The 24650-nt window shown below is 39.8% G+C and overlaps 5 protein-coding genes across 10 annotated transcripts in view; 3 read left to right on the top strand and 2 right to left on the bottom strand.

Moving 5' to 3' along the window:
- LOC122412945 (probable serine/threonine-protein kinase DDB_G0282963) overlaps positions 1-4909 on the top strand; it is a 40939-nt gene extending 36030 nt beyond the window's left edge. For both annotated transcript variants that reach the window (XM_043422946.1, XM_043422945.1), the window contains exons 8-10: positions 227-2771; positions 2912-3067; positions 3315-4909. In XM_043422946.1, coding sequence (XP_043278881.1) covers positions 227-2771; positions 2912-3067; positions 3315-3484 — 2871 coding nt within the window. In that variant the 3' untranslated portion in view covers positions 3485-4909. The remainder of the gene's footprint in view (positions 1-226; positions 2772-2911; positions 3068-3314) is intronic.
- Positions 4910-5025: 116 nt separating this feature from the next.
- On the bottom strand, positions 5026-6976 carry mRpL24 (mitochondrial ribosomal protein L24). The gene is made up of 5 exons (XM_043422947.1): positions 6722-6976; positions 6208-6390; positions 5777-5979; positions 5496-5682; positions 5026-5175 (listed from the first exon to the last, which is right to left on the bottom strand). The coding sequence occupies exons 1-5, from the start codon at positions 6815-6817 to the stop codon at positions 5089-5091; spliced, it is 756 nt and encodes a 251-aa protein (XP_043278882.1). The 5' UTR covers positions 6818-6976; the 3' UTR covers positions 5026-5088.
- A 2673-nt stretch (positions 6977-9649) lies between these two features.
- On the top strand, positions 9650-12530 carry Daao2 (D-amino acid oxidase 2). 2 transcript variants are annotated; one of them, XM_043423189.1, is made up of 7 exons: positions 9650-9983; positions 10098-10307; positions 11342-11553; positions 11653-11755; positions 11891-12008; positions 12121-12222; positions 12292-12530. In XM_043423189.1, exons 1-7 carry the CDS (start codon positions 9799-9801, stop codon positions 12412-12414), a joined length of 1053 nt encoding a protein of 350 aa, XP_043279124.1. In that variant the 5' UTR covers positions 9650-9798; the 3' UTR covers positions 12415-12530. The 2 variants fall into 2 exon arrangements, with proteins under 2 accessions (XP_043279124.1, XP_043279126.1); XM_043423191.1 differs by having other exon boundaries at positions 9651-9983; positions 11342-11567; positions 11688-11755.
- Positions 12531-13028: 498 nt separating this feature from the next.
- LOC122413078 (tubulin polyglutamylase TTLL13-like) lies at positions 13029-16700 on the top strand. Of its 2 annotated transcripts, none has more exons than XM_043423185.1 (10): positions 13029-13694; positions 13852-14127; positions 14222-14378; positions 14463-14563; positions 14653-14781; positions 14861-15086; positions 15362-15534; positions 15610-15844; positions 15918-16085; positions 16446-16700. In XM_043423185.1, exons 1-10 carry the CDS (start codon positions 13387-13389, stop codon positions 16683-16685), a joined length of 2013 nt encoding a protein of 670 aa, XP_043279120.1. In that variant the 5' UTR covers positions 13029-13386; the 3' UTR covers positions 16686-16700. The 2 variants fall into 2 exon arrangements, with proteins under 2 accessions (XP_043279120.1, XP_043279119.1); XM_043423184.1 differs by having other exon boundaries at positions 13030-13694; positions 13852-14142.
- A 61-nt stretch (positions 16701-16761) lies between these two features.
- On the bottom strand, positions 16762-24429 carry LOC122413080 (protein pygopus-like). Of its 3 annotated transcripts, none has more exons than XM_043423186.1 (5): positions 23803-24429; positions 22246-22545; positions 21146-22177; positions 20858-21003; positions 16762-20268 (listed from the first exon to the last, which is right to left on the bottom strand). In XM_043423186.1, exons 2-5 carry the CDS (start codon positions 22459-22461, stop codon positions 20148-20150), a joined length of 1515 nt encoding a protein of 504 aa, XP_043279121.1. In that variant the 5' UTR covers positions 22462-22545; positions 23803-24429; the 3' UTR covers positions 16762-20147. The 3 variants fall into 3 exon arrangements, with proteins under 3 accessions (XP_043279121.1, XP_043279123.1, XP_043279122.1); XM_043423188.1 differs by lacking the exon at positions 23803-24429 and adding an exon at positions 23376-23563; XM_043423187.1 differs by lacking the exon at positions 23803-24429 and adding an exon at positions 22880-23260.
- Positions 24430-24650: the final 221 nt, after the last annotated feature.

Raw genomic sequence — 24650 nt, 5'->3', positions numbered from 1 at the left:
GTCGCAGTCAACATTTCATTTAGAACCAGCGAACAAAGCGCTTTATTGTTGAATAAACCAAATTATTGTTGAGCTAACAAATTCCATTTTTTGCGAGGACTTTCATAAAGTCAGAATAATAAAAGTAAAAATAGCAAATAATATTGAGAAAAATGTGAAAAGTTTTAACGTACACGTTCGGGTTGACACGGAAAGGCGAAACGCAGTAACGAAATTCTGTCCACAGTTACCAAAATCGAGTATCCAGGACAAATGGGGATCGCAAAGTTCATTGGCGAGTAACGCGAGTACGACGAGTTTACCGATGAAGGCAACAACGTCGTTCAAGATGCCAGCACCGCAGATAATGTCCAAATATTCGCCAGCGTTCAAGCGAAAGAGTTTGGCCGTTTACGGAACGTCGACGAGTAATTCTTCGGTGTCGAACACTCCGACGTCGACGGCACGAGGGAGCCCGGTCCAAGGTTACTCGGGGATGAGCGCGGAGCCGCCAAAAAGTTTGGAAAGTATATGCAGCCCAACGAGGAGCGATTACAGTTTCGAGTTCGTGTCTTCGACGAGTGTGTCACCGGAAACAATGAGGAATCGTTCAAGGCCGTTGCAGCGAAAGATACGCGGAGATTACGACGATTCGGACAATGACTCAGCGGTGAGCAGCTCGCAGAGCAGCATTTCCCGAGGTTTCAGTCCGCCGACTTCCCCCGTGCCTTCCGAACGTTCGAGCTTATCTTCCGAAAGATCTTATCACACTTCGTTAATAATGGATGTGCCAGCGAGACACTGCTCGAGCAAAGAGACCTCGATACGTCCGGAAATGAGGATGCAGCACTTGGCAAGACCGGTTTTGTACAACGAGAGAACGTACTCGAACTCGGAGAGGTCGTCGAGCGGAAGCAGCAGCTGTGGAAGTCCAAACGCGAGGTCCCCCCTTCCGGAGGTCAGTCCCCGAAATTCTCACATCCCCCAGAGACAAGCTCTGAAACGCTCGAGCAGTACGGAAACTAATTGCAGCAGCGGCAGCTCCTCGACGCTCACTTCCGGCTCGCAGGCCAGCGCTGAATCACTTTCACGTCGGGTGCTCAAGCCCCAAAGCGTCGAAGCTATTAATCGAAAAAATATTTTGGCCTCTGCCAGATGCAGAAGCGGCCGGGACCTCAACGGCTCGCCGTTGATTCAACGCAAGTTTTCCAACGACGAAGAATTACCGATGTCGAGTTTGGCACAAGAGAATGGAGCCTGTCGTAACGGCACTGCCGGCCTGCTCAACAGGAAAGACGTCAAAATTGCTTATATAGAAATCACCGAAAGCTTCGAGGAGGAACGACAACAGGATCAGCTGAGAAGGAAGAGCCTTCAAATGAGAAAAGTTGCGGAAACTGTGGAAACGAAGGTCGCTAATTCGGAAGACGATTCAACCGATTCGAACCTCACGGAGGCTTCCAATGGCCTCAAAATGTGGGTTCGCTCGGAGGCCAAAGCACTCATGTCCGAAGTACCGAGAACGCGATTGGAACACGCGAAAAAACATTCTTCCAGTTTGGACTCGTCGCCGCCGCCGCCGCCGCCGTTGAAAAATCGCAGTCAATCTTCGAACAACGTGGAAAACACGAGTCTCACGAGCGGTACACGAACGTGGAACAAGAGCGTGGAGCAAGAGAAAAACGGTGAGAAAATTGAGACTCGCGTACTGCAGAAAAGCCAGAGTCTGACGAGCACGAAGGAGTCGATAGTGGACTCGATAAACGAAGATCTTTTGACAACGTTGACGACGAAAAGTCGGTCCAGGGCGCCGATTAATCTGGAGGATCGCAGCTTCGGTCGCTCCTCCAGACAAATGAGCCTGGAAGACATTTTAGTCGGGAAAAAAACGGAGGAAAAAACTTTTTTGCATAATGAAAATTCGGCTGATTCGAACGTCGCGAAGACCGCGAGCCCACCGGCCAAATTTCCACCTGCGACGTTGCCCAGGAGCAACAACGGGCGCCCGAGTCTCGGAGAAACCGCTTGGACCTCGAGCGAGGATAAATCTTTCGTGTCGAAAATACCGATGCCAGAAAAACTGAGCAAATCAGTCGACGTCGTTGACGAATCGGCGAGATTAAACGCCAACTCAAGAATCTCCAAAATTCCGACTCAACGGACCCTCGGGAGACGGAGCGCCAGTGTTACCGACATGAAGAAAGCTCTCGAGAGAACCGAGTCCATGGGCGGATCCACGATCGTCGCCAACAACCATCCAGCAATCGTTTCCCATCACCGATTCCCCAGTCTCGACAGCAGCGTCGAAGACACGACTCGCTCCAGCGCCCACGATCCGGAAAAATTCAATGGCGAACAATTCGGCAGCATCAGTTCTCTCGCGAGTTCAACGAGCCTCATATCCCAACAGGAACTTGCCCAGCTCGTCGAAGAGGCTAATGCCCTCGAAGACTCTCGTGGCAATCACGAAGTGATCGTTGTACTTTTGCACAAAGAAAATCCGCATGGCAGTGTCGGAATTACGCTCGCTGGAGGCGTCGACTGCGAAGCTAAAGAAATCACTGTCCACCGCGTCCTCGGACATTCCATCGCTGACAAAGACGGTCGCGTTCAACGAGGCGATCGTATCCTCAGCATCAATGGACGAAGCACCAGAGGGCTCAGTCATCGAGAGAGCTTGGCTGTTCTCAAACAACCCAGATCCGAAGTCGTGCTCGTTGTCTCGAGGTCCAGGTTCGATGACGGCCCACGACTTCGTTCGAGAACTGAAAGCGTCGAAACTATAGTTGAAGGTAAAATCAGACAAAATCATCAAATTATTCCTGTTCGAGTTGGAGGCATTTTTATATTCTAAATATAAATAAATTTGTCGGATCTCCGATGAATGGAGGAAAAAAATTAATTTCAGCGTCTCCGCTCGATGTTTTTACAGGATCCGAAATGTGCGGAACTTTCGACGAAACTGCGTGGGGTCCGCCAACGCGGGTAACCATATTCAAGGACGGTGCGGGTCTCGGTTTCAGTTTAGCGGGAGGATGCGACAGTCCGCTCGGGGACCGCCCGTTGGTTATCAAAAAAATATTCACCGGTCAGTTCTCGCGAAACTAAATTTTTTTATCCTCCAAGATCGAAGAGTTGAAACTTCTGTCGAATTCTCATTAATCTCGCGTCGATTCAAAAAATCACAATTTCCATCGAATCGTCGAGTCTAAATAATTTGCGATCATTTTCGTCATCGCAGATACGGTCGAGTCAACGAGAATTCAAAAATTCAATTGGATCGTCATCGATTAAATGAAAAAAATCTAATAATTTTTCAATTTTTCGTCATGCAGGAGGTGCTGCTGAGAAAACTGCTTCCCTGACAGCCGGCGATCAGTTGATCGAAGTGAATGGGGTGGACGTAACGCGAATGACGAGAATCGAGGCTTGGTCATTGATGAAAAAGCTGAGCGATGGGGAAGCAAATCTCCTAGTCAGGCACCCTGCCACAAAGTCATCGTGAATGGTAGTCATTTATTTATTTATATATATTATTTAATAAAAATATATATATATATATGAATAAATAACTATACGAATGAATGAATGAATGAGAAGCTTAATGAAAGCGTTAGCTGAGTAGCTTTACAGATATAAAGTGTTATTGTAAATATAAAATGTTGTTAATTGGTTACGGTTTAAGGCCCGAGAGGTCTTTTCCTAATTTGTTAAAAAACAAAAAAAAACAAAAAAAAATCTATCGAAAGAGCGTACTCGAAAAAAAAGTCCCTACGTGGAAATGGCCATAAACTTTTATCTCAATTTCGTGATGGACATCATTCATATGAGCAGCAATAGAAAAATTTTCTGCTGCAAAGAAGTGCCAAAAAAATCTATTTTTCCAGTGTAACATCAAGAATATTCGAACTATTCTGAAACCTTGGAAAAATCGATGTCAAAGATCGTAAAATTTGTTGTTTTTCAGATAAAAAGATTAGCTTCGTTCGAATGATGTCCTCCATTCGTTTTTTCATGTACTTTATGTGTACTTTGTCCTACAATAATACTGGCAGTGCAATAATTTATATACTATTTATATTTATAAAAATATGCGTGTGGACCTAAGGCATTACAGAAATATCCTGAAATAAGTAATCGAATGTGAAGAAAAAAATTGATAATTATCCGTACGAAAATTTGTAATTTTTCTTCAACTTTTCAACATCACAAATCCCATTCGTACTTGGGTATTCGAGTCTCATATTCCGCCCTTCCTAACGTGCGATTGATTTTTGTAACTTTTGCATTTCTTTCTTTTTTGTTTACTAATGCTTCAGAGCTTTTTATTGAATTGTATATATGTAGAGAGGATTGATGAGAAGAGACGAAAAAGAGCATGAAAAATATGCATTCGATGGGCGCGACTACGATAAATGAAAAATCCTGACTCATCCCGTAAATTAATATAAATAATATGTTGCTAAATGTAATAGATACGAATTATTGTTATTGGAGTATTTAAATTTATAAGAAATCTTCATTCGTCCGGAACTTCATCAGGAGCTGAACGAGCAAATTATGTGAATTATATTATTATATCGTCCTGTGATACGTGTGTGCGTTTGTCTGTTTGTATAGCGATATTTGGCCTCAAAAACTCAACTATCGGTGCAAACAATTTTTTTTTTGTTCTTCCTTTTGTTTTTCGCTAAATATGCCACATTATGATTCAATAGTTTTTTTCTGTTTAATTTAAGTCAGTGTAACATTTATGTATTATTGATATTGTTATTATTCTTATAATAATAATTATTATTATTATTTTATTATTACCACGTAATCGCTTGATCGAAATAACAATATTTTTTTGTATCCTTTCTTGGTTTGTACACGAAAGAAATTTTCATGTAGCTTTCTTCTCGGAATAAATCATTTATGGCAACGCAAAGTTTTTTGAGTTGGGATATTTTTCACTATTTCCTTCGAACGATTTTGAGGATATTTTTTTATGGCTTCGTTTCACGTACTTATAAAGAGGACGAGAATGGAGAAAAAAATGTTGTGTAAACTACACAAATTATTATTATTTTGGATAAAATCAAAGTTAACTTTCTTACAATTTTCAAATTAATACCAATAGTACTTCTTTGGAATTCGGTCTTCCTTTATTCCCATTTTATCCATTATGTCCATCTCGAAGGTTTTCAACACAGGCTGAAAAATAATTACGAAAACTGTGTCAGTACACCGGAATTTTGACGTTAAAGAATGATTACATGTTTTGCAGACAAAATTTGGAGATATCAGAATTTAAAAACTCTGAAATCGGAATGAAATATTGAGACATCTTTGATACTTTAGACAAATTGTTTTTGAAAAAGAATCATTAGAAAAAGTTATTGTCTAGTATTGCTCATAGGAATCGTTCTTTGAACAATAATAAAGCATTTGCAAATTTATTACGTATAATACGATTTAATAATTCGTTTAATTCCCCGTAATTTGTTTGTCGTATATTGTGTCAACATTTTTACCTCGAAGGTAATCTCTTCAACATCCGCTTTCAAGGTGTCTTTAGGTTTATCATTGTACAGATGAGGGAGCTTGTAATCTATGGTTTCATTGTCTGATACCGGAATGGGTATTATTCTGCCAGTTCTTGTTGAAACCCTGACACGATCGCCCTCAATTGTGTAACGCCATTCCACATCGGTTGCCTTACTATTCAATAATGATCAGAAAATGAAATTTTTTCATTAAAAGGATCAGTCGTGCCGCAAAAATTATTCTGAAAAGCAATAAATTCGATACTAACCTATCACTTGGGTCCACCAGTTTAATATCATTTAAAACGCACAAAGGCATTTCTTGTTTAATGTAAATACCAGGGAAGTTTTCCTCTTTACCCATACGATGCAAACGAGTGTGCAAACCTTCAACGTAAACCCAATTCCTTTCCGCTATGATTTGTGTCACTTTACCTTGTTTGCCCTTGTCATCTCCTACCAAAATCTCAACCTACCATGATTAAAAATATTCAATTAGCCTGTATATTCATTCAATTTTCAAATAAAAATAACTTTCACTATAATACTTATAATAGCTACTTCCTCATTACAGTAAAATGATTTATTTTCTTATTACTAACATAAATTTTGTTTCAATATTTGAGAATCTAAACTCAAATCACAATTGGAAGTAAGTTATTGAACCAAAGGCTATGGTGAATCATTTCAGACTGCTTACTTTGTCTCCTCGAAAGAAACTCCAATCTTTTATAGGTTGAACATGAATTGTCTGTCTCATAGTTCCTGGTGCATTATGGAAATAAAATTTCCTCTCCCATGGGCGAGAGGTATTGAAGAAAAATTTTTTGCGCTCAACCGTACGAGGCAAATAGTTAGGTTTGTTTGGTGTTTTCCAATAAACCTGAAGGAAAATTTTTAATCGGTATTAATTCCTGAGAAAGACACGGAACCTAAAATCTCCAAGAAAATGATTGGGCATGAAGTATCTTGTAACTTGGACAGTTGAGGCATGATTTTGAAAAGCTATCTTCTCGATGAGAAACACATTCCATACTTTGTTTCAGTTCTCAGCGACTTCAAATATCCCGGACAATGAAAAAGTTTTATCAGAGTTCCTCCTCAAGTAAATACTTTCAAATGGCAATTATTACAAGTACGTATTTGAAGAATTGATTATAGAGAAAACTATAAATGATATATGACAGGAAGTATTAGTTTTTGAAATATCTTACTTGTTCCATGGCACGTTTTATATATCGATCCGGCAAATTTGAATATTTCACTGACTCCCGATGCCACCGAACAAAGAGTTCAGTAGTTAATCTCATTTCGATGTGGATATGATGAAAAAACAGAAAAACCTTTTATTTATGTTCAGAATCGTAGTTAATAATTGCTCGAATCGAGAGGAGGAAATATAACCTCTAAATCTCTCGAATCGAAAATATAACAGTGTAGTATTTTCCGTGTGGGGAGAAAAGAAGAAGAGCAGCCGACCGAGCCGACCGAACGACAACGACAAGGGGAAGAATAAACTACATATACTAGGGAATTTTATCTTGACTCCGCCGGTACTGAAGAGAGATGAACAAGGGAAAGTCTTGCTGCAACGGATCATGGATCACTTTTCAAACTCAATGTAAACATTTCGATCAAACTGATGTGTGATGTTCAAACTCCAATAAAAATATTTGTCAGACTAGAAAACAAGAAACTACCAAATATTTGTATCATTATGCGATATTTACCCCTCAATTTGTCATTGATGATCACGAAAGTTTTCTGCACCATCATTCTTGAATTGAAAATTCAATTTCTTCGATGCAGTTATTCCGTTGCTATTTATACTAAACACTCGTCAGAATCCATTGTGTTCCTCATTACACTCCCGTCGAATTGTTTCCTCTATCATTTCACAGATGAGTAACACAGTAAAAATTTGTGTGAATTAAAAAATGAGTGAACTCTATCACACCGAAAACACTACAAGATTTCATAACCTTCATTCGTCAACAGACAAAGACTGTTGGGACCGTTTGGACCGTTTGAAAAAGAATTTGACCCCAAATTTAGTACAGCCATAAATTTCTACAGCTAAAAAATAAAATTGTAAACAGGGGGTGCGTTTCTTGAGTGTTATGCTGTTCTGTTCGATAAAAACGAGTTCAAAAACTCCTTTTCGGCTCACTATATACAGGTCCACCGTAACGTTTATGCACATCTTGTGTGTTACAGTGTTTACCTTTACGATCAAGTCACCTTCAACGATTTGTATAAAGTACGACTTCACAGTGATTTCGGGCGTTTTGTTTGACACGCCCAATTCGAAGAAAGTGTTCCAACGCTCATTTTTCTCAGAATTTATTCCGGTACTATTAAAATAAGCAATAACATTATATGTATAAAGTTATGAAACCTATACAAATCCGACCATCCGACTTGAATGTAAATACTAATAAACAGTAACTTCGATCATAAAAAGAATATTCGTTCGAGCAGTCGAATAATTTTATTTCACCGAAAAAATGACTCGACACCTAAATATTTGCTTTTTTTTTATTTCTCAACAATGAATTGTAACTCCCTGCGTTCACATGAGCGTGGCAACTCGAAAAATTCATTTTTATACGAAAAAATACGTAAATAATTAGCATATATCTTGAAAGGGTATTTATAACTTTATCGATAATGATCTGCAACGAACACTCGCTTCTGTAGCGTGGTCTCCGATAACAAAAATTCTGAATTTCTCTCACTCTCTCCCCGTTTCTCTTGCTCCTTCATTCGAAACTCGGTGTCTGCTATCCGAAACGGTTAGCAACGACGAAACGTCACGATCGCGGTGAGCTTCTCGTTGCTCCGACCACCCTGTCGCAACGACAATCAGATATTGCCATTCCGATAACGATACAAGAATTCTGTCAATTATCGTCATGGGAATTGCTGCTTCGATTGTAATAAAAAACGAAAAAAAAACACTCGAAAAACCAGGAGGAAACTACATTTATTTTTCGTTCGATAATTCGAATTGATGTTGAAATTGTTTCGTAAAATTCTCCGAAAATTCTAACCTGAGCATGCAACTTTCAACAGCATTTTTTTCATCGTTCACCAAATTGTATACTGAAGTACACGAAAAGCTTGTACGAGGAAAAAAAGCGATAAGCACACGACGGAATACGACTTCGATCCAATTAGTGAAATATTTAAAGGATCGTCTTCGAAGGCCCTACAGCTGTGAGGCTTGCGTTTCAAAACCGTGATATAACTCTCACGGAGGTAGCCTTCGTCGCGTTTCCGGACTTTATTATGTCTAAACCGCTCGGATATCGTGTTAATAAACACGAGCTATCAACGAGGCATCATAAAGCAACAATGCATTTTATATACAAAACTCTTGACCGAGAGGGCCTTCTCGATCGTCGCGCGAAGAATGAATGAGCTTCAGTGATGCGATCGAGCCTCCAACCGTCGAGTCGAAGGACTTGAATTTTTTGTTTTTATTCTCGTCCAAGAATTTCAACGTAAGAACGTAACGTTTGGTGTTGCAAAAAAACTCGAGAAATTCGTCACTCTCAACAGTTGACAGTTGCAAGCTAAAAAGTGAATATAAAACTATTCAAAGTAGTGTTTTTTTTATTGAGGAATGAGAAGGAGTTGGGAACATTTACTGACGTCGAAGGAAATCGTCGGTAAAAAATGAAAAATTGTATTTCGCTATCGGTAAGCAGAGTATAAAGCCTTTTTGTTATTCATTTGAAGGATTATGCCCCGTTTATCGATTAGCGAAGTGCAAATATTGCTTCGCATAATGATGAGAACTTGGGTGCGTCGTGAAATCATCGGAACGTTTGATATTCCGGAAACTGAACGTTCGTTCGACTCAAGCTTCGATATTCGTAACTCAACAAAACGATTCCCATATTCTAGCATAATAGCCCTGTCACTTGAAATGGGATTATGCCCCGAATATGCGATATCGTGAGAAATCGAGTGCAAGGAGAGCCATGATGTTGTGTGTTTGCAAGCGAAAGTATGATGAATCTCGAGAGCATCAGTCACGTGACCTTTCACTCCGTCTCTCCGAGCGGCCGTTTTTCTCTTTGTTTCTCACTTTTTCACTTGTATCGTCAGTTCAACGTTATCAGTACGCGAATTCGAGATTAATAGTCGAGGTTGAGAGCTCTTGGAGTGAAGAGCGCGTTTGCAGAGTCGAGACGTTTTCGTCGAGTCGAACAGCCCGATTTTTTGAGAGGTTCGAGTGGGGAAAGTATTTGAAGGAGAAAACAAGGCGGAGAGCGAAGAAACTATGAACATCGCGGTCATCGGCGCCGGAGTTATCGGCGTCTCTTCGGCCGTCGCCGTACAAAAAGCTTTTCCCAAATCTCGTGTTTCGATTTTCGCTGACGTTTTCACACCCGACACGACTGGCGACGGCAGCGCTGGACTCTGGGGCCCTTTCATCATTGGCGATACTCCTGTTACCGAATTCACGTGAGGTCGATCGACGATTATTTACAGAAAAATTGAGAAAAATTTTCAGCAACTCGCCCCGATCGAATTCTCGCTCGCTGCTCATTTCATCCTGAATATTTGTCCGAAATCCAGCCGGTACGGCGGAGCCACTCATCGCTGGTTGGAACATTTTTGGAAACGTGGTCTCGCCCAGGAAATTGGCCTTTCCCTGATACCCGTGATCCGAGTCAGGCGAGGGGAAGGCTTCGCAATGCCAGAGTGGAAATCAGAAGTTTACGGAGCTGCCGAATTGAGCCAGGAAGAACTAAAAAAATTGAGCGACGAACACAAAACAAATTACAGGTGACTTTTGTTTATTACTCAATGAATTTATCAACTAATTCAGTATTTTCGTCACTCTCGATGAACCTTCGGAAAAATCTTCGATCGTTACACAATTAAACTAAATTCTCACGATTGGATGTACAAAATTTCATATTAATTAACATTAATTCAATTTTTCTCGTTCCAAGGCGTCAAAACAAGTCTCCAAATTTCTCCATTCGTTCACGTGATTCGCGTGTCAAAAGTTTCGACTCCTTTAAGGCCGGGGTAACGTCTATACGGTGGAATAGCAAATTAATTTTACTCGTTGTGACGTCATATTACAATATATGAACAATTATTCCCGAATTTTTAAAACACGAACGTCAATCATTAACTCAATGGTAGCAAATCTTCAGAGTTCGGAAAAAAGTTGTCCGTCTGTGAACAGTATAAATGGAAATCTGCTCGACCGATCCTTTTGAAATTTGGTGTGATGTTTTCTTTCACAATTGATCAAGATTTCTAGGAGAGGATTTTTTTTTTTTTTCGATTTTTTTGCATTTTTTACGACACTTAGAAATGAAAACACTGATTTCTGCCTAAAAAAAATGAGCCCATTTGTTATTGTAAAATTAATAATTATGAAAAATTGGAAAAAATCTCTCGCAGATACCTGATCAATTGAGTGAGGAAGTGTAACATGCCAGATTTGGAAAAATCGTTCGAATAGATTTCGATTTGCACTGTTGACCGGAACTTTTTGCCAAAGTGCCTCAGCTACCGTCGAGTCAATAATTGATATCAGAGTTTTAAAAATTCAGGAAATTGTCTTCGTACATTGTACCATGATGTCGCAATAAATAAAATAAATTTGTACTGTCTGTAGCGTCTTAAAAAACCCTTGAAATTGAAACGAGTTTTTTGGACAAAAGTATTTGTAAGCTTTTCGGTTTCTTTTATTTAGAAAATTCGACAGTATTGAAAAATCTTCCAAGAGTTTCACGTTTTTTTGAGAGCCATTAATGCCACCTTTTGCAAAAACTTGTATTAAGGACAGATTTTCAATGCAGAGGCGGAATGCGCTTCGTGACTTACACCGTCGAGCCAGCACGACTTTTACCCTGGCTCATGAAAAAATTCGCCGCAGCTGGTGGAATAATACAAAAAATGAAGATCAATAGTTTTGACGAGTTGGCGAAGAAGGGATACGACACGGTGATAAATTGCAGCGGCATCGGTGCACGAGAACTCGCGAGTGATACCTCGCTCCTTCCTGTCAGAGGTCAAGTAACCAGGGTATCAAACTTTTCGTCTTTTTTTCCTCTCCATCTTTCTTAGTTTTACTCCTTCGTGTTGTTTTTCTTTCGGGTTTTCACTACAGGCGATGATTCATCGGAGCGAATCGACGTTTTTCAGGTCGAGGCACCGTGGGCTTTGGGTGTTTTCATTGAGGAAGACAGTCCTGGAAATTATATTATTCCCAAGTAATAAATATTTTGATGAAAATATTTGTTCGATGACTGAAACTTTGCTGGATCTGGTTGATTAAAGAAAATACTTAATCTCATTTTGGAGGGAGTTTTAGTGTGATTTTTCAAGATTTTTCACTTCGTTTGCAGTATCGAAACCGTTATAATCGGAGGAACAGCGACTCCGAATGATTACGATACGAATATTCGAGCGACCGAAACGAACTTCATTCTGAAGGGGTGTTCGAGAATCAGTCCAGCTCTTGAAGTAATTTTGTCACTTGATTTATCACGAATTATAACAGCAGTCGAGATAACGGAACTCGTTTTCTTGACGATTCGGGTGAACTTCGGGCTTGAAAATCGTTTTTTTCGTTCAGGACTCCAAAGTCGTGAAACACTGGTGCGGACTCCGACCGAAGAGGACGAAAATTCGCGTGGAAAAAGAAACTCGCTCAACCGAGGATGGAAAAATCTTTGAGGTGACTACGCGAACCCTCCTTCGCGTGAGAATCCCTCGATAAATCTAAAATGATTCATCGAATTTTCAGGTGATACACAATTATGGACACGGCGGAGCAGGGGTCACTGTGTTTTGGGGTTGCGCACTCCGCGTCGTAGAAATATTGAGAGAAAGCACTCTCGACCCAAAGTCTCAATCTTCGAAGCTCTGAAACAACGATTTTTCATTAGAATTTCTCATCGAAAGCAACGATTTTCTAAAATTTATTGTAAAAACGTTTTTCTCGTCTGTCTGAGATTCTCGAATAAACTTGGCCGATCAGATCGAGTCTGTTGCTGCCAGATTATTTCTAAATTTCATAACGACGAGTGACCCAACACTTGAAAAGTGATGCAACGAGAGTCTGCACAGTTTCGAAAACACCAAACATTCGATTGTCAACCGAGTTACAAGGTCGTCAGATAATGGATTATCCAACATTGAAAAAATCCAATTTTTGTTCGACTCCACAAATTCTAGCCTCGCCGGACGGTCATTATTGTTGAAATTATTTCGTTCGTGTTAAGCTCCCAAAAAGCTGCGACGTCGTGCAACGACGCGACGAATATGCAGAGACCTTTTGACGTTCCAAAGAGATTAACAACAGAGTAAGAAACTACAAACTGGCACACACGATTAACATGCGCTATTTCAGGCATAATGCCGTGATTCTTGAAGGCTATTAAATGCACGAGGATATAATTACGTACGTGCGTCTCGTCGCAATACGAGTTTTGTGCCCGAGGCTCGTGATAGAATCTAATTATAACTGAAAGCACACGTTTTACGTTTTTGTTATTCCTCAAATGTCCCTCGCGCGGTTAATATTTCTTCGGTATTCGGCAAGTGCATATCCGAGAAATTCAAGTCGTCGAAGGTGGTGGACAAAAGTGAGGAAGAAAAGTCTCGGGTGAATTTGTTTTTGGGGGGATTTAAATAAGTGGGCTTTTCATTCGAGTGGATCGTGGTCGGCGACGGCAAGTCGTTTGAGCAGCATAAAAACTTACTACGGAATTGAGGACAAGTCTTGGCCGTTATTTTGACACCGGGAATGTTGCAAATTATATCAATCAATATTACCGTGACGTAATGCCGACGAGCAGTGAAATAAAATTCATCGGATTCATGAAAATAATGCAAAGTTATGGTGATGAGTATTCCTGGAGATAATAAATCCTCGATAAGCCAAAATCACACGCCGAAAAAAGTGATAAGTGCACAACTGCACGATAATCCGTTTCGATCTCAGAGGAAATCGAAGCATCGCAGGATCGACGATGACCCGGAAACCGCGAGATATTTACACAAGAAAATTCACGATTGGAACAAATACGAATTCGCAAATGTCAATTTTCACGAATTCGAGAAAAAGGAGGAAAATTCTATTTCCATAATCAAATTACCGCAGGATAACGAGATTAAACCGCTTCCGCGAAAAAAGAAGAAACGAAGGTTCGTTCTTCATCGTTCTTCCAGCCAAAAATTCTTGCTCGAATAACTTTTTTGGTTAGGAGCCGAAAAAAATGATTTCCGTCCGGAGAGTAAAAAATCTAGACATTCGTCGTCGACACTGAAGCTTGAATGTGAATTTTTCCACTCTAAATCGCAGGTTTTTGTCGATATGCACGAGCAATTGTAAATACGAAGTGGTCCGTCGCGTCGCCGCTCGTTACGGAATGCGCGAAGTAGCGGAGGACAGTAACTGGAACCTTTATTGGACGGATTTGAGCATAAGCATCGAGCGAGCAAAGGACATGAAGCGATATCAAAAAGTCAATCATTTCCCGGGGATGACGGAGATCTGCAGGAAGGATTTATTGGCCCGAAACCTCAACCGGATGCTGCGAATATTCCCGAAGGAGTATAATTTCTTTCCGAAAACTTGGTGCTTTCCAGCAGAGTGAGAAACATTGTAACGCGAGTCCTTCGAGCCCGTCGAAGGCTTCGGCGGAACGTATAATTTCGAGGCTTATTTTCAGCCACGGGGATGCTGTGGCTTATTCGAAAGTGAGACGATCCAAGACTTTCATCATCAAACCGGAAACCGGATGCCAGGGAAAGGGAATTTACATAACGAAAAATTTGAAGGATGTCAGGCCCTACGATCGCATGATTTGCCAGGTTTATCTGTCCAAGGTGAGAGCGATTCGGCTCCATCACGAGAAGGGGGCGAAGCATTTGTTGAAAATATCGAACTTGAGAAATTATTCGACCTTTCAGCCATTTTTGTTGGACGGTTTGAAATTCGATCTCCGCGTCTACGCGCTCATAACGTCCTGCGATCCACTGAGAATTTACGTCTACAACGATGGTCTGGCAAGGTGATAAAACAATAAAACGAGGAAACGTTTCCGGCTCGGTGAGGATTCCTGCAAAGCTCGTTTTTTAAATGAGATGAAAAACCTTTCAGATTCGCAACGAGCAGGTACAAAGAGCCAACGGGTCACAATATTTCCAACGTTTTTATGCACCTGACGAATTACTCGGTGAATAAGCACAGCCACATGTACGTAGTCGACGAGGAAACCGGAAGTAAGAGGTAATCGTAAAATAATAAAAAGGCTTCTCGTGATTATTTTATTTCGATAAATACGTTTATGTTAGCTGAAATGATACAGGAAGATATCGACCTTGAACAAGTGCCTGAAATCGAGGGATCTCGACGTCGACGAATTGTGGCGAAAAATCGATGAGATAATCATAAAAACCGTGATCGCTGCTTATCCTGTATTGAAGCACAGTTATCACACGTGCTTTCCCACCCACGATCTTACTTACGCCTGCTTCGAGATTCTCGGATTCGACGTAATCTTGGATTGGAAACTCAAGCCTTATTTACTCGAGGTAAATTAGAGAAAATCGAGTGTGTCGAAGGAAGTGAAATTTCAATGGCAATTGCATGAATTTGAGTCGGAAAGATTTCGAGCATTCGCGTAGAGCGGTTTATCCAAAACGAAACTTTTCAGCCCCTTAAAGGGGGGTCCTCATTCAAAGTACATATATAAATATGTAGATATTTAAAAAGTACAAAAGAATTCCCGAACAGCAGGAGCCCCCTTAAAAGACGAACAAAGCTGTTCGGTACAATGAAATTGATAAAATTCAACGCATTCGTCCAGGTTAATCACTCGCCAAGTTTTCACACCGATGCCCAAATCGACAAGGACATCAAGGAATCGTTGCTGAACGACACATTCGAAATGTTGAATTTCCATCAATGTGATAAACGCAAAATAATGGAGGAGGATAGAAGACGCGTGAGGGATCGATTGCTGCACGGAATAAATCCGAAGTACGATTTTCTGGGTGTAGACTGGAGCTTCAAAACTGCATCCGAAGCTGCAGAGAAACCATTTGATTGTTGCAGCACCACTGAAAGCTCGGTCGGTTTGACGAAGAGCGAGAAAATTGAGGAGGATCCGATCCAGGAACAGTACAGATGGGAGGACGGCCACATGGGCAATTTTCGTCGTATTTATCCTGGCCCGGACAGCGAAAAATACGTTGTCTTTTTCAAGCAAAGCGGCACTTCGATGTTCCAGGAGACCGTTGCGTCGAGGGCGAGACAGGAAGCCGCGACGATTCAACGCGCCGAAATAGACGTAAACTTTCTTACCTGATAATCCGATCGATTTTCTTCGATTATTCACTGCTTTTTTTACCTTCGTATAACAGCTCAACGCTAAATTGAAGATGAAGGAAAACACGGAGACGAAGAGAATTTTGGGGAAATGGAGCGAACAAAAACTGGGACTCGAGAGCCCCAGCGGTACGAGCAGTCGACTCAATCCACCAATTTCGAACACTGACAGACGCCCTGTCAACGAAATTCCCACGCCCAACGTGAGTCTACCATAAATTCAAATTTTACTTAATTATTACCAACGAATTATTTAGCAACATAAAAATGAGATTTTCGAAATGCCAAATACCGAAAATACCAAACAATCATTTCAATTTACGAACTCACAACAAATTCCCATAATTTGCACGGAGATTTAATCATTTTTCGACCTTCGATCAGCGGTATTCCCTTAATTCTCCACCCCATTGTATGAGAAAAGTATAATTCAGTGATTAAAAAGTTCAAAAATTGTGTCGAATTTTCAGTTTTTTTTTCAATCAACATTATCAAAAAGTTATTTTCAAACATTCGTTCCGAGTCTGATTGCTAATTCTGTGTTCGTTCCCCAATAAAAAAAGGCCCAAAAATCTGTGGTTAGTACATCGAAAAGCACAGTTTCGTCTTTCGAGCCGGAGACGATATCGGAATCGGAGGAACGAGAGCGACTAAAATTACTAACGCAGAGGGATTTCCTGATCAAGAGTTCTGGAATTCTCGAGCACATTTACATGGCGATGTTGAAAAACGGAAGTTTGAGGCCGGCGGACATAAAGCGTTATGGAATGTACGATAAGCTCGTATTAAATAAAAACGAATGAATAAATGATCGAAAAGAGAGTCGATAGATGGAGAAAACGTAGTGAAAGTAGTAGTAAGAAAAAAAAATTCTTCGTATTTACCAGATCCTCGATATCTTTATGTTTTCTTATTTTTTTTTTGTTTATGTACAGAAATGTCGCATATTATCGTTATAGTATTTTATAATGTATAACAACTCTTTCGTTTTTGTGTTTTTTGTGTTTTTTTTTTCCCCCATTTTTTCGTTTTTTTCTATCGGTGATACATATATATTTGTTTCCATTTCTTCATCTCGTATTCACATGATAAAAAATAAACTATGAACAATTTTTTGTTTTGTTTTCGTGGCCATGGGTGTGTGTGTGTGGGTGTGTGTGTGTACGGGTATTTCTCGATCAATTTCGTAGATGAGAGTGCGTGTATTCGAATTTCTAGCATCAAAGGGTAATTGATTGTACGGCGTATTTATTTTATTTTCAATTTTTCATTCAAATGTTTTCTTAAATAATTTTTTCATCGGATTGATCGTTTTTATGATTAAAACCGCGTGTCGTCTCAATGTGATTGTGTTTATTTGTTTTTTCCTTCTCATTAGTGTCTACACTCATGCCCATGCGGGTGTAAAATGTCATTCTTTCGAATCTTCTTTCTCTCTCATTCTCTCTATCCTCATTCGTCTGTCAATTTATATCGTCAATAAAATTTAAGATGTGCAGCTCTGACCACTTTTGTTATCGCCGATTCGACGAAAAAAAAAAACTGACCAAAACATTTTTTTAAATGTCAGACGATGCAAGATGCTCTATTTACAATGTGCCACACGAAGCTGTGGTCGATTCACAATCCTTTTTATTTCATTTTCTCTTTCACTGCGAAATACGAAGCTTCGCATTCGTGATTAAAAATTTAAAAAAAAAAAAAAAGAAGAAAAAAAAACAAAAAAATATGTATAGAATCTTAATTATGTATGAATATATTTACATAAAGGGTTGCGCGATAATTTTTGCTTAAAAGATATAATAACGAAGATTCTTGTTTGTTTGTTTTCGAATTTCCAAATCACCTCTGTGTATCTATCGTGTAAGCGAGAGTAAGTAAATAATTTTTCTTACGCGTTTAAGGACGGGGGAGGGGGGGGGGGGGGGGGACAATAGTTGAGGGGATTTTAATATTTCAATCGTACGAGAAAATGCCACGATGAAAATTCAGGAATTGCTAAAATTTCAGGCCAGTGGTTAATGCCAAATATATATGTATATATATACAACTTACATCGAAAGGATTAAAAAAAAAAAGGAAAAAAAGTAGGACAACACCTCGAGTCGAAAGGTTTGACTAATTATAGGGGTGGGGAACTGGGATAATGTTCGATGGGAATTGAGGAATTCTCAAAATTGACCAAATAAATAAAACTCGACAAACGATTAATCTAAAATGATGATCAAACTTCGTGCGTAAACTCGGTTAAAATTAATGAATACTCGTCTCGAAGAAGCTTTTCGTGTTTTTTTTGTTTTTTTTTTGTTTTCTTTAACTCCACGTGAATTAATTGCTTCGACTCGAACGAAAACTTCACGATTAAATGAACTTTTTTTGCACCCAGATAATCACGATTTTGTACACACAATTATTGGCTCTCGATTATTCGTGACTCTTGACGTAAAGCCGGAGTAAACTCGGGAAAAACGAAACAGTTTTTTCTCACTTTTACGAATAATTAGAAGAGTCCGATTCGAGGAGAAATAAAGATAAAAGAAAATGGACGTTCGGACGTCGCGAAAAGGATATTTCGTTGTAATACTTGTATGAGAATTATGTTATGCGGATTTCTAAACCGTCAAATGAAATAACTAAAACAATAACAACAAAAAACCTGCGATATTAGGACATTGGTCGTAACTGCTACGCAAAAAAAGAAAAGTAAACGAGGAAAATACCTGCTCCGGGAATTATCTCCTCTTTTTTTTTTTTCATTTCGAATCTATCCGAGATTTTCGTACAAAATCAATCAAAGCTTATTCCTAACGAGAGCAATTCCGCTTTTTTTTTAAATATTTTCTTCTAATCGTTAAAACATCTCGTGCGATCCAGTCAGTCGAATCAGCACTCAACTTTTTCAATCGTACGCTTTTGAGACAAAAATTTGTTGGAGCGAAAGAAAATTTTCTAACACGAACGAGAATAGTTTTCCAGATACTGACTCGAGGAAAAGTCGGAAAACGAATATTTCAAAAATGACAAACGTTTCCGGAAGAATTCGAAAAATACCGGGGAAAATGGAAACACTCGTTTCATACGAGGAAGAAATATCACGTGTGATCTCGTTGGGTAGTGAAACTTCGATGAAATAAAATAGTTGGCATGAAAATGTGTAATTTATTCCGAAGCTCTAGAGGACCGGAGAACCGATATATCGGCTGAACTTTACGTGATTCCAGACACTAATTTGGGCACTTTTAAAAGGCGTCTTTAACTTTCAAATCCCGGCCGTCCAAAGGTTAATGACGAACGAAAAATCATTAATATTTTCATTTCCAAGTTTTGATCTTTTCAAGTAAGTACTGTCAATAAATTAATAGTTTGTGTCTTTTCCATGGATTTATTGTATGAGTCACTGGGACGAAAATGTATTCGAAGTTTTTAAAAATTGAGTTTCTGTTTCGACGCAACTGAATCATAAGCGTTTTACAACACACGATCGATTATTTCGATAGCTGCCAATTAAATAATAAAACCAATACTGAGAAACGCGAGGCGATGAGATAACAATATTGGAAAAGCAGAAACCACCGGGATCGAGCGATTCTTCAAATTTCTCATTTGCGTCAATTATGTTAATCGATTGAAGGAACGATCTTGTAGGCAATTATAATTAGACTCGACGGAGAGAATTCGAAATACAAAATAAGATGGCTAACGAGTGCGTTAGTTCTCGGAACCCTTGGAGAGTTGAGAAAACAACGCGTCGAAAGAGCGTGAAAACAAAAAAAGATGGAACGAAAATGATTCTCAAACAGTCAATTCAAAATGAATTTTTGAGGACTTGCCTACTCGATGAATGTTAATAATTTTCATGTTTCCTCTTCTTTTTTTTCTGTTTCATCCATCTTCCTCTTTATGTCAACAATTTAAAGCTAGAGAGTTATTTAACAAACACTGTAGGTCCATATAATATGCGCTTTCGACGAGCGCTCGCACTTTTCGTATTAAAACGCACGTGTGTCTGTGTTTGTGTGTAATATTTTTTTTCTTCTTTGTTTTTTTTTTTTTTTTTTTTTTTTTTTTCAAGTTGCAGTCAATTTTCTTTCGTGTATATGAGAAAAGTCTTTGCATTTTTACGTCGACAGAAATATGAAGAAAAACGTGTGTGCGAATCCTGACACGAGCTCGCATTATCAGTGTTTTCGTGTACTTGAGAGTATATTATAAAAACTTTAACAAAGTGTCACTTGTGCGTCGTACTCACGACGTACCGAGGATCGTTATGGCTTGAATTTCACGAGAGGTATGTTTTTCGATTGTAAACACTTATCACACACCCATTCCGCATAAACTTCTTGAGTCAGTAATTGAAAGGCTGCTTCCGAAAGTCCCGAGCATCCTCTGCAATTTTTTCATTCAAAAATCAGGTAAGTATCATATAAGTAAATTACTGAAATGCTGAGCAGAATTTTAATTTAAAAAATTTCTATTTCTGAAAAATAATTGTTTTGACAGATCAAAACTAGATCTATGAGAAAAACTTGTAAACTTCGAACAGCTTCAGAATTGCAAGATAATGAATTGAGTGAGATATTTCGATCTAATTAAATTTTACATTTCGAAACGATGAAAATCATTAAATGTGTATAATATTTAACCCTCAACGACTAAAAGGGATGGTCACTGACCTTACGGCTAAACACTATCACCAACCGGATCGCATCAACTGTCAATTAACTGTAACTGTTACAGAGGACGCTTCAAAAAATAAATTAATTTCAATATAAGGAATTTGTAAAGTTCAAAATTCACGAGTGTGTTAACGTTGTCGCTCAATGTCACTGAGCCTCTTGTAACGATTGAGTTTCAAACTATAAATAATAAGGCCACAAGTTGACTCGTAGAATCATCTTGTGATCGAGCTATATCCCAACTAGTCATTGAGGATTGAATTTGCAAGATTTAACGCGTTAACCAATCGAATACTAACCGATGGAACCAAAAGTTGCAGCCAGATTCACAGAGGATGCCCTGGTCGTTGTCGTGGACCTCTTTGTGACAGATTCCACAAGGATAAATGGGCGGAGCGTTGGGGTTTTGTGAGTTGAATACCATCGGTTGATTGGGAGGATAGATCTGTAAAATGAAAACGCAATAAAATAAGGTTTCGAACATGGAAAAAAGTACACACAACTTTCAAAGCCCAAGGCAGCATGTAAAAGTAAAAAATTTCGCAGTATCAGAACGATGTGAGATTGAGTACCATTACGCAACGTACCTTTCCAGCGGAGACAGGCATAGGTTTGGGTCCCATGCCGGGTGGTCCCTGAAAGCCGTGAGGAGGTAGGGATCCACCCATGTTCATGGGATGTCCGATAGGTGGTCCACCGCTCATATTACTGGACATTGAGCCCATGGGAGCGCCCATGTGTCCCATTTGATTGTGATGGGGAATGTTCATATTGGACATATTATTCATAGGAGGGCCGGCCATATTCATGTTGCTTATCGTGTTAGGTCCGGATATATTCATGTTTGAGTTGACCATAGAACTCATAGTGGTCATCGGGCCGTTTAACGGTCGTCCCATATTGCTAAGATTATTGCCCATGTGATTGGGATGTGGCTGCGAGCCGTTATGACTAAGAGGACTATTGACGTTGTTCATGGTGGTTGGACCGTTCAACGGACTGTTCGGAGGTATGTGACTATTCATATTGTTCATATTCATAGGTCCGTTGTTCATGTGATTGTGATTATTGCCAGGCATATTGTTCATAGGTGATCCGAGCGGTCCTCCCATAGAACTGCCCATACTGTGGCCCATATTGTTCATAGGACTACCCATTGGACCACTGTTCATACTGTTCATCGGACTCCCCATGGGCGGACCGCTCATCTGATTGTTTCCCATGTGGCCCATTCCCATGTGATTGTTCATTGTGTTCATTGGTCCTGGTGGCATGTTATTCGGTCCCATGCTATTCATCGGACTCATACCGCCTATGGGAGCATGATTTATCGGTGACATTCCACCCATGTGGTTCATGTGATTACCCATCGGTGAATTGCCCATTGGACTCATGTTTCCCATGTTATGAGGAATCATCGGGCTCATTCCACCTATGGAACTCAACGGACTCATTCCCCTCATCGGCGGACCACCCATGTGATGCGGATGATGAGGATGCATGTGCGGCGATCCTCCGTGCATCATTGTGTTTTGCGCGGACTGTGGCGGTGTATCGTCAAACGGATTACTCGCTACTATCGTATCCCCATAACCCGACAAAGGCGGTGGTAGTAAATCCTGTAAAGTTACAATGTTATTTCGATCCACGACGCGCGTTTTATTGATTTAGACAGTTTCTAATTTACCTGTACTGTTGGAGGTTGCGGCTGAGCTGCTTGAGCAACATTTGCGTTTGTACGTCGTTTTTTCTTGGGATTTGCGCCTGCTGGAGGTGGCGGCGGAGGATGAGGATGGGCGTTTGTTTCCGGATGAGGCGCGTTTGGTCCCATCCCGACACCCATTCCCATACCCCCTAGCGGCATCCTTGCAAAGGGTGGCATGCCTGCTATATTATGGCTCATCTCCTCCGTTCTGTTCCCTTATTTTATCATGCCGGGCCGTGTAACAACTTGCACATCCGATGGTGACTCGATACTCCGACCCAACTATAAAACCATTTTTAATTGTTGCATAAAACACCCAAAATGAAACAGACGTTTGTGACACACGTTCAAGATCTTCTCATGATTCCTTAGAAATTGTAGGAGACTAAAAAATCTATCACGGTTGCCGGGCAATAAGATCTCTCAACTTTTCATGAAAATATTTTAAAAAATGAATACACGTATTGTCTCAATAATCACAAATACCATGTAAGCAAAACTTTGTAAATCTCGTTTCTCAGATAACTGAGCACATATGAAAAAAGAAGTTTTTTCCACTTTCTGAACCTGACACCAATAAACATGCCCAACCGTTAATAATTCACGAATAAAATACCTCGTAATTCTTCAGTCGAGGGTCAAATGCGAAAACTATTTGCATAATTTATGACACTGGTAATAATGAGTTTATATTCTCAAAACAAAAATATAACGCGTTCTTTTGAGCAGATTTGACAGTTGCCCGGATTCCGAATTGTTCAACTGTCAGACATCATTTAAGTCAATCGGACGAAAGAAAAAAGGAGGTACAGGGAATAGTAAAAAAAAAAAAAAAGTAAAAAGCAGAAAAAACCCAAAATACGAATACGTTGCGGATGGGAAAATATCTATTTACAATTCTAAACGTGGGTACAAATTTACGCTGACACGAGCGCGCACGAGCGAACGTTCACGAAAAGCCATATGCGCGTGGGAGGACATATATACATACAAAAAAGAGTATTTATACACGGCGCACAGTACACGCGAGGATGGATCAAGATTTCGATATATATATATATAAATATGAATGTGTGTATACTTATAAACTTATAATACACACACACACGTACATGTATTTTTTTCTTGAGGGAGGGAACGAGCAAAACGGAGATAATGTATCGCGATAGTGAAACTCGATGGAAATGGCGTCCTCTTTAGTTATAAAAGCGCATACACGAACACTCGGTGTGTGTATCTTCGTGAGAAAAGAAGCGAAAAAAAAAACAGAAAAAAAGAAAGTAAAGCTTTACCGATGCCAGTTTTCAACTTATCCAACCTAACCTACAGTGTATATATGCGTGTGTGTACATATATATACACATATACTTATTCTTTTTTTATAGACGGTTTTGTACCGAGTTATATTTTCGTACAGGCGACGCAACAAGAGAGCGCTCTCGTTATTCATGCACTTGTTTTATAAAACACTCAGATATGAATAAAATAGTGAAATAATTAAATAGTTTTTAGTTGAACAAACTATTTTAGTAACCATACCAGAACATTATAAGTCGAATCGTTTCGCGAACATATCTCCTCTCTCTCTCTCTCACTCGCTCTTTTTCACTCACTCTCACTCGATTTCTTTCTCCCGGTTCGTCGGGACAAAACACACGGGGCCAGAGGAGGGAATCGTGCGTTTCGAGAGAGCGCGCGCCTCTACTCCGCGACGAGATACTCAAGTTTTTTTTTTGTTGTTTCCCTCCAGCCAACTTGTAACCACACAGCGTTCCGGTCTTTTTTCTTTCTTACTTCTTTCTTGTTTTAAACTCTTTTGTTTCAATTTCTTTGTATTTTTTTTTTATTCGTTATCGCAGTTGCAATCACATGCTCCCACACGAGATATTTCACAACACCCACTTCGCGCGTTCCCGTCTCCCGATACTCGATGTTTCTCTCTCTATTTTTTTCTCTTAGTTGCGGCCTCACTCTCTTAACATTTCTCACGTTTGACTTGTACTCTTCTATCAACCCTTCAATTTTTTTTCTCTTTTTGATTTTTTATTTTCACAACTGTTTTACGGTTAAAATGCACACGCAAGCCCTCCGGGTCGCGCGATGGCCATTGTCGACACACAGTCTCTCTCTCTCTCAACCAGCAGGAGCCTTCTCACCACTACCAACAATACAGGAGCTGTTTTGACTCGAGTCTTTCCTTTGTGTGTGCGGCTTGTCTCTGCCTGGCTTCAAAATTCTCTCCACAGATGGCGAACCCTACCCGCATTCCCAATTCAACTTTCGCCATGTCACGCATCGCGTTTTCCGATTTTCTTCCGATTCTATGTTATTATTTTGACCTTTATTTTCTTCGTTTTTCGAAAGTATCGTTTCCAATAAGCATTCCT

The sequence above is a fragment of the Venturia canescens genome, chromosome 7, assembly GCF_019457755.1.
Source record: "Venturia canescens isolate UGA chromosome 7, ASM1945775v1, whole genome shotgun sequence".
In the NCBI taxonomy this organism is placed as follows: domain Eukaryota; kingdom Metazoa; phylum Arthropoda; class Insecta; order Hymenoptera; family Ichneumonidae; genus Venturia; species Venturia canescens.
Note: the sequence above shows the minus strand (reverse complement) of the source record. Positions and strands in the feature narration are given on the sequence as shown.